Consider the following 12500-nt stretch of genomic DNA (forward strand, 5'->3'; position numbering starts at 1 on the left):
GACTACAGACAGACTACAGGTTAGGTTAGGTTACTTTATTGGTCTCCCTAGGGAGAAATTTATCTTGGAGACAAATTTCTCTCAGACTACAGACAGACTGCAGACTGACTACAGACTACAGACAGACTACAGACTACAGACAGACTGCAGACAGACTACAGACAGACTACAGACTACAGACTACAGACTACAGACAGACTGCAGACTACAGACAGACTACAGACACACTACACACTACAGACAGACTACAGACAGACTACAGACACACTACAGACACACTACAGACAGACTGCAGACAGACTACAGACTGATCGGTCTCTTGTGTTTACAGACAGACTACAGCTTACAGACAGACTACAGATTACAGACAGACTACAGACACACTACAGACTACAGACAGACTACAGACAGACTGCAGACAGACTGCAGACAGACTACAGACAGACTACAGACAGACTACAGACAGATTACAGACAGACTGCAGACAGACTACAGACACACTACAGACAGACTACAGACTGCAGACAGACTACAGACAGACTACAGACTGCAGACAGACTACAGACAGACTACAGGTTAGGTTAGGTTACTTTATTGGTCTCCCTAGGGAGAAATTTATCTTGGAGACAAATTTCTCTCAGACTACAGACAGACTACAAACTACAGACAGACTGCAGACTGACTACAGACTACAGACAGACTACAGACTACAGACAGACTGCAGACAGACTACAGACAGACTACAGACTACAGACTACAGACAGACTGCAGACTACAGACAGACTGCAGACAGACAGACTACAGACTACAGACAGACTGCAGACAGACTGCAGACAGACTACAGACAGACTACAGAAAGATTACAGACTACAGACAACTGCCGACTACAGACAGACTATAGACTGCAGACTACAGACAGACTACAGACTGATCAGTCTCTTGTGTTTACAGACAGACTACAGACACACTACAGACTACAGACACACTACAGACGACCGCAGACTACAGACTACAGACACACTACAGACGACCGCAGACTACAGACCACAGACTGACTACAGACAAACTATAGATTACAGACTACAGACTGCAGACAGACTGCAGACAGACTGCAGACAGACTACAGAGTGATCAGTCTCTTGTGTTTACAGAAGACAACAGACAGACAACAGACAACAGACAGAGTACAGATTACAGACTATAGACAGACTACAGACAGACTATAGACTACAGACAGACTACAGACAGACTACAGACAGACCACAGACTGATCGGTCTCTTGTGTCTACAGACAGACCACAGACTGATCGGTCTCTTGTGTCTACAGATAGACCACAGACTGATCGGTCTCTTGTGTCTACAGACAGACCACAGACAGACTACAGACAGACCACAGACTGATCGGTCTCTTGTGTCTACAGACAGACCACAGACTGATCGGTCTCTTGTGTCTACAGACAGACCACAGACAGACTACAGACAGACCACAGACTGATCGGTCTCTTGTGTCTACAGACAGACTACAGACAGACTACAGACAGACTACAGACAGACAACAGACAGACTACAGACTGATCGGTCTCTTGTGTCTACAGACAGACCACAGACAGACCACAGACAGACAACAGACAGACTACAGACAGACCACAGACAGACCACAGACTGATCAGTCTCTTGTGTCTACAGACAGACCACAGACAGACTACAGACTGATCGGTCTCTTGTGTCTACAGACAGACTACAGACAGACCACAGACTGATCGGTCTCTTGTGTTTACAGACAGACTGCAGACACACTACAGACAGACTACAGACAGACTACAGACAGACTACAGACAGACCACAGACAGACTACAGACAGACTACAGACTACAGACTGATCGGTCTCTTGTGTCTACAGACAGACTACAGACTGATCCGTCTCTTGTGTTTACAGACAGACTACAGACAGACCACAGACAGACCACAGACTGATCGGTCTCTTGTGTTTACAGACAGAAAGCAGCTCGTGTCATCACATACGAGGAGTTCCGCAGAGCTTTGGAGGATTTGGCTCCAAAGAGGTTCAAAGGTCAAAGTAAAGAGGAAGCGTTCCAGTCCATCAGCAGCCTGCTGGAGGGCCGGGAGCCTAGCAACGTGGGCGTAACGGTGAGGGGGGGCAGATACCTGGGGGGCGGGGCAAGTTACCTGGGGGAGGGGGGGTGTGGGGGAGTTACCTGGGTAGTTACTGTGGGGGGGGTTGGTAAATTACTGTGGGGGTGTTGATTAGTTTTGTGTGGGGGGCTGGTTAGTTACTGTAGGGGGGTTGGTTAGTGACTGTGGGAGGGGTTGTTAGTTACTGTGGGGGGGGGGGGGGGCTGGTTAGTAACTGTAGGAGGGCTGGTTAGTGACTCTGGGAGGGGTTGTTAGTTACTGTGGGGGGGTTGGTTAGTTACTGTGGGGGGGTTGGTTAGTGACTCTGGGAGGGGTTGGTTAGTTACTGTGGGGGGCTGGTTTGTTACCTGTGGGGTGGGCTGGTTAGTTACTGTGGGGGGGGGGGGTTGGTTAGTGACTGTAGGGGGGCTGGTTAGTTACTGTGGGGGGGGCTGGTTAGTGACTATGGGAGGGGCTGGTTAGTAACTGTAGGAGGGGCTGGTTAGTAACTGTGGGAGGGGTTGTTTAGTAACTGTGGGGGGCTGGTTAGTGACTGTGGGAGGGGTTGGTTTGTTACCTGTGGGGGGGGTTGATTAGTGACTGTGGGTGGGGGGGCTGGTTAGTTACTGTGGGGGGGGGGGGGGGTTGGTTAGTTACTGTGGGGGGCTGGTTTGTTACCTGTGGGGGGGGTTGATTAGTGACTGTGGGTGGGGGGGCTGGTTAGTTACTGTGGGGGGGGGTTGGTTAGTTACTGGGTGGGGGGGCTGGTTAGTTACTGTGGGGGGGGGGGGGTTCGTTAGTGACTGTTGGGGGGCTGGTTAGTTACTGTGGGGCGGGGGGGGCTGGTTAGTGACTCTGGGAGGGGCTGGTTAGTAACTGTGGGAGGGGTTGTTTAGTAACTGTGGGTGGCTGGTTACTGTGGGTGGGGGGGCTGGTTAGTTACTGTGGGTGGGGTTGGTTAGTGACTGTGGGGGGGCTGGTTAGTTACTGTGGGTGGGGGGGCTGGTTAGTTACTGTGGGGGGGTTGGTTAGTAACTGTGGGAGGGGTTGTTTAGTAACTGTGGGGGCTGGTTAGTAACTGTGGGAGGGGTTGGTTAGTAACTGTGGGAGGGGTTGGTTAATTACTGTGGGAGGGGTTGTTTAGTAACTGTGGGGGGCTGGTTAGTGACTGTGGGAGGGGCTAGTTAGTGACTGTGGGAGGGGTTGTTTAATTACTGTGGGAGGGGTTGGTTAGTAACTGTGGGGGGCTGGTTAGTGACTGTGGGAGGGGTTGGTTAATTACTGTGGGAGGGGTTGTTTAGTAACTGTGGGGGGCTGGTTAGTGACTCTGGGAGGGGTTGGTTAGTAACTGTGGGAGGGGTTGGTTAGTAACTGTGGGGGGCTGGTTTGTTACCTGTGGGGGGCTGGTTAGTGACTGTGGGGGGGGTTGATTAGTGACTGTGGGTGGGGGGGCTGGTTAGTTACTGTGGGGGGGGTTGGTTAGTGACTGTGGGAGGGGCTGGTTAGTGACTGTGGGAGGGGTTGGTTAGTAACTGTGGGGGGGCTGGTTAGTGACTCTGGGAGGGGTTGGTTAGTAACTGTGGGAGGGGTTGTTTAGTAACTGTGGGGGTCTGGTTAGTTACTGTGAGGGGGGTTGGTTAGTGACTGTGGGGGGGTTGGTTAGTGACTGTGGGGGGGCTGGTTAGTGACTGTGGGGGGCTGGTTAGTGACTGTGGGGGGGTTGGTTAGTGACTGTGGGAGGGGTTGTTTAGTAACTGTGGGGGGTTGGTTAGTAACTGTGGGGGGGCTGGTTAGTGACTCTGGGAGGGGTTGGTTAGTAACTGTTGGGGGCTGGTTTGTTACCTGTGGGGGGCTGGTTAGTGACTGTGGGGGGGGGGTGATTAGTGACTGTGGGTGGGGGGGCTGGTTAGTTACTGTGGGGGGGGTTGGTTAGTGACTGTGGGAGGGGCTGGTTAGTGACTGTGGGAGGGGTTGGTTAGTAACTGTGGGAGGGGTTGTTTAGTAACTGTGGGGGTCTGGTTAGTTACTGTGAGGGGGGTTGGTTAGTGACTGTGGGGGGGTTGGTTAGTGACTGTGGGGGGGCTGGTTAGTGACTGTGGGGCGCTGGTTAGTGACTGTGGGGGGGTTGGTTAGTGACTGTGGGGGGGGGCTGGTTAGTGACTGTGGGAGGGGTTGGTTAGTAACTGTGGGGGGCTGGTTTGTTACCTGTGGGGGGGGGGTTGATTAGTGACTGTGGGTGGGGGGGCTGGTTAGTTACTGTGGGGGGGGGGGTTGGTTAGTGACTGTAGGGGGGCTGGTTAGTTACTGTGGGGGGGGCTGGTTAGTGACTCTGGGAGGGGCTGGTTAGTAACTGTGGGAGGGGTTGGTTAGTAACTGTGGGTGGCTGGTTACTGTGGGTGGGGGGGCTGGTTAGTTACTGTGGGTGGGGTTGGTTAGTGACTGTGGGGGGGCTGGTTAGTTACTGTGGGTGGCTGGTTAGTGACTGTGGGAGGGGTTGTTTAGTAACTGTGGGGGGCTGGTTACTGTGGGTGGGGGGGCTGGTTAGTTACTGTGGGGGGGTTGGTTAGTGACTGTGGGGGGGCTGGTTAGTTACTGTGGGTGGGGGGGCTGGTTAGTAACTGTGGGGGGGCTGGTTAGGGGCTGGTTAGTGACTCTGGGGGGGGCTGGTTAGTGACTGTGGGGGGGGGGCTGGTTAGTGACTGTGGGGGGGGGGTGGTTAGTGACTGTGGGGGGCGCTGTAGCCCTTAATGACCTGTGACTTCCTGTCCTGTCTGTCAGAGAGTAGCGAAAACGGCGGCGGTGGACCGGCTCACCGATACGTCCCGTTACACCGGCTCTCACAAGGAGCGCTTCACCGAGGACGGGAAGGGCAAAGGTCGCGAGGGCCGCGAGGAGCTGGTGGAGAACACCGGCTACGTCGGCGCCTACAAGAACGCCGGCACCTACGACGCCAAGGTGAAGCCAGAGAAGTGACCCCGCCCCCTGCCGTAGACCCCGCCCCTTGCTGGAGCCCCCCCCCCCCTGCTGGAGCCCCTCCCCTGACGGAGACCCCGCCCCTGCTGGAGCCCCTCCCCTGACGGAGACCCCGCCCCCTGCTGGCAGCTGACTCAGCACTTAGGACCAAACCATGAACTGTTACGCTTCTCTGTGTGTGTGTGTGTGTGTGTGAGTGTGAGTGTGAGTGTGTGTGTGTGAGTGAGTGTGTGAGTGTGAGAGTGTGTGTGAGTGTGTGAGTGTGTGTGTGAGTGTGAGAGTGTGTGTGAGTGTGTGAGTGTGTGTGTGAGTGTGTGAGTGTGTGTGTGTGTGTGAGTGTGTGTGTGAGAGAGTGAGTGTGTGTGTGTGTGTGTGCGAGAGTGAGTGTGTGAGTGTGTGTGTGTGTGTGAGTGTGAGTGTGAAGAGGTCAAAGGTCACTTCCTGCTGAACCTGATCAGCAGCAGTTTGTTACATTTAGGAGCAAAAAGAAAGATGTGGTGAAATCGTTGAGTGATCAATGAGCAGATGATCAGATTAAACATTAAGAATATTGATCTCTGAATATCTCACACAGCGCCGCCTGCAGGCTGCAACCGTCACTGCACCTCAATCTATTATAGTTTTATATATTCTACTAATAATTAATCAATAACCTGATCACACACACACACACTAACATACACACATACACACACATACACACTAACATACACACACACACACACACATACACACTAACATACACACTAACATACACACACACACACTAACATACACACACACATACACACTAACACACACACACTAACATACACACACACACACCAAGATACACACTAACATACACACACTAACATACACACACACACACACACACACACACACATACACACACATACACACTAACATACACACACACACACACACACACACACACATACACACACATACACACTAACATACACACACACACACATACACACACACACACACACTAACATACACACACTAACATACACACACACACACACATACACACTAACATACACACACACACACACACACACATACACACTAACATACACACACACACACACACACACACCAAGATACACACTAACATACACACACCAACACACACACACACACCAAGATACACACTAACACACACACATACACACTAACATACACACACACACACACCAACACACTAACATACACACACACACACACCAACACACTAACACACACACACAGTAATCAATAACCAGCTGTTTGTATGTTTCTGAATAAACTTTTGAAAAGCTTCTGATTGGCCGGTTTTATCTTCTTTAAACTGCTTCTGCTTGGTAACGGTTGCTCAGGGTAACGGTTGCTCAGGGTAACGGTTGCTCAGGGTAACGGTTGTTCAGGGTAGCCGTTGCTCAGGGTAACGGTTGCTCAGGGTAACGGTTGTTCAGGGTAGCCGTTGCTCAGGGTAACGGTTGCTCAGGGTAGCAGTTGCCCAGGGTAACGGTTGCTCAGGGTAACGGTTGTTCAGGGTAGCCGTTGCTCAGGGTAACGGTTGCTCAGGGTAACGGTTGTTCAGGGTAACGGTTGCTCAGGGTAACGGTTGCTCAGGGTAGCCGTTGCTCAGGGTAGCCGTTGCTCAGGGTAACGGTTGCTCAGGGTAACGGTTGTTCAGGGTAGCCGTTGCTCAGGGTAACGGTTGCTCAGGGTAGCCGTTGCTCAGGGTAACGGTTGCTCAGGGTAGCCGTTGCTCAGGGTAACGGTTGCCCAGGGTAACGGTTGGTTCTGTAGCTACAGGATCGGTATGGTCTTCCTGAGGAAACAGAACGTCTGAGGCATCGTTGAAGATACGATCACATAGAGACCCTAACCCAGACCCTGACCCAGACCCTGACCCAGACCCTGACTAACCCAGACCCAGACCCAGACCCAGACCCTGACCCAGACCCTAACCCAGACCCTGACCCAGACCCTGACCCAGACCCTGACTAACCCAGACCCAGACCCAGACCCTGACCCTGACCCTGACCCTAACCCAGACCCAGACCCTGACCCAGACTAACCCAAACCCAGACCCTGACCCAGACCCTGACCCAGACCCAGACCCTGACCCAGACTAACCCAGACAGGAAGTCATCACACCTTCTGCTTTCTGTCTTCTATCTATCTAACCCAGCAGTTCAACGCTCCAAGACAGTTCAGTCCCTAGTGGTCCGTTCCGGTTCTCTCACAAACCCACCAACAACCAGTCCGGTCCAGTCCAGATTACATCCATTAACCCAAAACACAACTAGACTCCGTTCCGGGTTTTGTGGAGGATCTTCAACAAACAGACAAATCAAATAAAACAGAAAGAAGAAATCAGCTTTTGACGATATTACAACATTCACACCGGGGTACTCACCGGACCGGGGTACTCACGGGACCGGGGTACTCACGGGACCGGGGTACTCACCGGACCGGGACCGGTCCGTTGGGCGGCGTCGACCTCAACTCCGCCGCGGCCGGCAACTCCAGGGACCATCTCTGGTTTGGAAAGATAATCCAGTGGTTCCGTCTGACCCAGACTAACCCAGACCCTGACCCAGACTAACCCAGACCCTGACCCAGACTAACCCTGACCCAGACTAACCCTGACCCAGACTAACCCTGACCCAGACCCAGACTAACCCAGACCCAGACCCAGACTAACCCAGACCCTGACCCAGACTAACCCAGACCCAGACTAACCCTGACCCTGACCCAGACTAACCCAGACCCAGACTGACCCTGACCCTGACCCAGACTAACCCAGACCCAGACCGACCCTGACCCTGACCCAGACTAACCCAGACCCAGACTGACCCTGCTGCTCCACAGTCGCGGGTACAACGCTGCGGATGAACGGGACCGGGACCGGGACCGGAGGTAAACTCGTGTCTCTCTGTGTTCTGTCTCTTCCAGGTCTTTGGTTTCAGTGTTGGCGGGTCGTTTCTGATTGGTTGATTGGTTGATTGGGGGTGTGGACTGTGGTGGTCGCTACAGCTGATCTCTGCTTGTTGACTTCTAAGCCAGAGAAGACCCTGGCCCACTCCGAGGAGGTTAGGACCTGACCCTGGCCCACTCCGAGGAGGTTCGGACCTGACCCTGGCCCACTCCGAGGAGGTTCGGACCACCTGCTCAACCAATGGCCTTTAGTTCATATTGTGAGTCACAGAGTGAGAACCGGAAGAGGCTGACAGACCCTTAATGAAACCTGCTGTCTCTATGACGTCACGCTGTGCTTTGACTAATGAGGCTCCTGTGAGAGAGTAGAAGAGTTTAAGGTACTGAGAGAAGAGGCTGAATCACTCTATGTCTAACCCTTTCAAAATAAAAGACTTCCCAATGAGAGAACACATGTTATAGTATAGATATCACCAGTTTCTAACCCTTTCAAAATAAAAGACTTCCCAATGAGAGAACACACGTTATAGTATAGATATCACCAGTTTCTAACCCTTTCAAAATAAAAGACTTCCCAATGAGAGAACACATGTTATAGATATCACCAGTTTATGAAAAGAGAAAACAAACTTCTTCAACAAGACACAAATATTTTATTAATAATTAAACTTCAGATTTAAATTTTACATTTTTAATTTCTTTCTTTCTTCCATCAAACATTTATTCATTTATTCCCTCGTTCACTTCTCAGGTTCCTCTCCTGTGGAACCATCTCCCAGCTCATAGAACCTCATCAACCTACTAGAACATCCTTATGCTGCTATAGGCTTAGACTGCCGGGGACTCCCATGATGCACTGGGCTCCTCTCTCCTTCCTCTCTCTCCTCTCCTTCTTCTCTCTCCTTCCTCTCTCCTCTCCTTCCTCTCTCTCCTCTCCTTCTTCTCTCTCCTCTCCTTCCTCTCTCTCCTCTCCTTCCTCTCTCTCCTCTCCTCTCCTTCCTCTCTCTCTCCTCTCCTTCTTCTCTCTCCTCTCCTTCCTCTCTCTCCTCTCCTTCCTCTCTCTCCTCTCCTTCTTCTCTCTCCTCTCCTTCCTCTCTCTCCTCTCCTTCCTCTCCTCTCCTTCCTCTCTCTCTCCTCTCCTTCTTCTCTCTCCTCTCCTTCCTCTCTCTCCTCTCTCTCTCCTCTCCTTCCTCTCTCCTCTCCTTCCTCTCTCTCCTCTCCTTCCTCTCTCTCCTCTCCTTCCTCTCTCTCCTCTCCTCTCCTTCCTCTCCTTCCTCTCCTTCCTCTCTCGCCTCTCCTTCCTCTCTCTCTTCTCCTTCCTCTCTCTCCTCTCCTTCTCTCCTTCCTCTCCTTCCTCTCTCTCCTCTCCTTCCTCTCTCGCCTCTCCTTCCTCTCTCTCCTCTCCTTCTTCTCTCTCCTCTCCTTCCTTCCTTTCTCTCTTCTCCTTCCTCTCTCTCCTCTCCTTCTCTCCTTCCTCTCCTTCCTCTCTCTCCTCTCTCTCCTCTCCTTCCTCTCTCGCCTCTCCTTCCTCTCTCTCCTCTCCTCTCCTTTCTCTCTCTCCTCTCCTTCCTCTCTCTCCTCTCCTTCTTCTCTCTCCTCTCCTTCCTTCCTCTCTCTCCTTTCCTTCCTCTCTCTCCTCTCCTTCCTCTCTCTCCTCTCCTCTCCTTTCTCTCTCGCCTCTCCTTCCTCTCTCTCCTCTCCTTCTTCTCTCTCCTCTCCTTCCTTCCTCTCTCTCCTTTCCTTCCTCTCTCTCCTCTCCTTCTTCTCTCTCCTCTCCTTCCTTCCTCTCTCTCCTTTCCTTCCTCTCTCTCCTCTCCTTCCTCTCTCTCCTCTCCTTCTTCTCTCTCCTCTCCTTCCTCTCCTTCTTCTCTCTCCTCTCCTTCTTCTCTCTCCTCTCTCTCGCCTCTCCTTCCTCTCTCTCCTCTCCTTCTTCTCTCTCCTCTCCTTCCTTCCTCTCTCTCCTTTCCTTCCTCTCTCTCCTCTCCTTCTTCTCTCTCCTCTCCTTCCTTCCTCTCTCTCCTTTCCTTCCTCTCTCTCCTCTCCTTCTTCTCTCTCCTCTCCTTCCTTCCTCTCTCTCCTTTCCTTCCTCTCTCTCCTCTCCTTCCTCTCTCTCTCCTCTCCTTCTTCTCTCTCCTCTCCTTCCTCTCTCTCCTCTCTCTCTCCTCTCCTTCCTCTCTCCTCTCCTTCCTCTCTCTCCTCTCCTTCCTCTCTCTCCTCTCCTCTCCTTCCTCTCCTTCCTCTCCTTCCTCTCTCGCCTCTCCTTCCTCTCTCTCTTCTCCTTCCTCTCTCTCCTCTCCTTCTCTCCTTCCTCTCCTTCCTCTCTCTCCTCTCCTTCCTCTCTCGCCTCTCCTTCCTCTCTCTCCTCTCCTTCTTCTCTCTCCTCTCCTTCCTTCCTTTCTCTCTTCTCCTTCCTCTCTCTCCTCTCTCTCCTCTCCTTCCTCTCTCGCCTCTCCTTCCTCTCTCTCCTCTCCTCTCCTTTCTCTCTCTCCTCTCCTTCCTCTCTCGCCTCTCCTTCCTCTCTCTCCTCTCCTTCTTCTCTCTCCTCTCCTTCCTTCCTCTCTCTCCTTTCCTTCCTCTCTCTCCTCTCCTTCTTCTCTCTCCTCTCCTTCCTTCCTCTCTCTCCTTTCCTTCCTCTCTCTCCTCTCCTTCCTCTCTCTCCTCTCCTTCTTCTCTCTCCTCTCCTTCCTCTCCTTCTTCTCTCTCCTCTCCTTCTTCTCTCTCCTCTCCTTCCTCTCTCTCCTCTCCTTCTTCTCTCTCCTCTCCTTCCTCTCTCTCCTCTCTCTCCTCTCCTTCCTCTCTCTCTCCTCTCCTTCCTCTCTCTCCTCTCCTTCCTCTCTCTCCTCTCCTTCCTCTCTCCTCTCCTCTCGTCTCTCTCCTTCCACAAACTGTGTTTAGTGACATGGTTTCTAGTTGTGAATATTATTTCATATCTGATGAAACTGAACATCTGTACATATTATTTATTATAACTGGAGAAAATATATCATCTGTAGATCTGAAGCAGAAAGAAGGTTTGTCACAGTTTCTGGTCCTGGTCCTGGTCCTGGTCCTGGTCCTGGTCCTGGTCCTGGTTCTGGTCCTGGTCCTGGTTCTGGTTCTGGTCCTGGTCCTGGTTCTGGTTCTGGTCCCGGCTGGCCCCCCCACTGAAAGCTGAGACCAGGTCTGAGACGCTGCCGGTGGGTCTGGGGGTCCTGGTCTTTCTGGGGTTTGCATTGAGGCTCTTGGTGCGGAGGGGGGGGTACTTCCTGTCCTCCTCCTCCTCCCCCCCTCCTCCCCCCTCGGGGCTGGAAGGCAGCGTGACCTTTGACCTCTCCGGAGGGGGGGCTCCTGGTGTCTCCTCTCCAGTTTCCATGGCGACAGACTCTGGTCTCTGCGCCGGGTCGCAGGGTGAGATCAGGATGTCAACGTTAGACAGAGAGCGCTCCCTCTGACCTCTGACCTCCAGGGTCGAGCCGAACAGCTGATCTGCAAACAGTATGATGTCATTACGTCATGTATGACGTCATTATGTCATGTGTGATGTCATTACGTCATGTGTGATGTCATGTATGATGTCATGTGTGATGTCATTACATCATGTGACGTCATTACGTCATGTGTGATGTCATGTATGATGTCATGTGTGATGTCATTACGTCATGTGTGATGTCAATACATCATGTGTGATGTCATTACGTCATGTGTGATGTCATTACGTCATGTGTGATGTCATTACGTCATGTGTGACGTCATTACGTCATGTGTGATGTCATGTATGATGTCATGTGTGATGTCATTACATCATGTGTGACGTCATTACATCATGTGTGATGTCATTACGTCATGTGTGATGTCATTACGTCATGTATGATGTCATGTGTGATGTCATTACATCATGTGTGACGTCATTACATCATGTGTGATGTCATTACGTCATGTGTGATGTCATTACGTCATGTGTGATGTCATGTATGATGTCATGTGTGATGTCATTACGTCATGTGTGATGTCATTACGTCATGTGTGATGTCATTACGTCATGTGTGATGTCATGTAAAGGCTGGTACTTCCTGTCTCCTACCTGTCGTCCCCTCTGTGTTCCCTCCTGGTCTTTCTGGACTCAGGTGGACTCTCCTGTCCTCGCCGTCTCCGCACACAGAGACCCGGTCCTCGTGGTCCAGCTGGTAGCGGTACAGGCTGTAGCCGTCGGCGCTGTTGATGCTGGCGTGTCTGAGCAGAGCGGTCGGCTCGCACACCGACGAGCCTCTGGAGCGAGAGCGGACCAGCTCGATGCCGGCCAGCTTCTCCACAGCGTTCACCATCCTGCTGCTGAACTCCTCCAGCTGAGACAGACGCAGGTCCACCGTCTGCAGCGACGCCTTCATGTGATGCTCCCTCTCATTCACCTCCTCCAGACGCATGGACATGTTCTCCACCCTGAGACACGCAGCGACACACAACATGCAACACAACACACACAA

The 12500-nt window shown here is 52.1% G+C and overlaps 2 protein-coding genes across 2 annotated transcripts in view; one reads left to right on the forward strand and one right to left on the reverse strand.

The window, feature by feature from the left end:
* tppp3 (tubulin polymerization-promoting protein family member 3) overlaps positions 1–5106 on the forward strand; it is a 5738-nt gene extending 632 nt beyond the window's left edge. The window contains exons 2-3 of the mRNA XM_053320086.1: positions 1995–2148; positions 4912–5106. Of these exons, the coding sequence (XP_053176061.1) occupies positions 1995–2148; positions 4912–5106 (349 nt within the window). The remainder of the gene's footprint in view (positions 1–1994; positions 2149–4911) is intronic.
* A 1744-nt stretch (positions 5107–6850) lies between these two features.
* The window catches only part of LOC128373601 (transient receptor potential cation channel subfamily M member 1-like), a 41247-nt gene continuing 35597 nt past the window's right edge, over positions 6851–12500 (reverse strand). Inside the window, exons 27-30 of the mRNA XM_053333768.1 lie at positions 12131–12456; positions 11198–11496; positions 7944–8270; positions 6851–6928 (exon numbers count right to left, since the gene is read on the reverse strand). Coding sequence (XP_053189743.1) covers positions 6851–6928; positions 7944–8270; positions 11198–11496; positions 12131–12456 — 1030 coding nt within the window. The remainder of the gene's footprint in view (positions 6929–7943; positions 8271–11197; positions 11497–12130; positions 12457–12500) is intronic.

This window comes from Scomber japonicus, chromosome 1, assembly GCF_027409825.1.
Source record: "Scomber japonicus isolate fScoJap1 chromosome 1, fScoJap1.pri, whole genome shotgun sequence".
Lineage (NCBI taxonomy): Eukaryota > Metazoa > Chordata > Actinopteri > Scombriformes > Scombridae > Scomber > Scomber japonicus.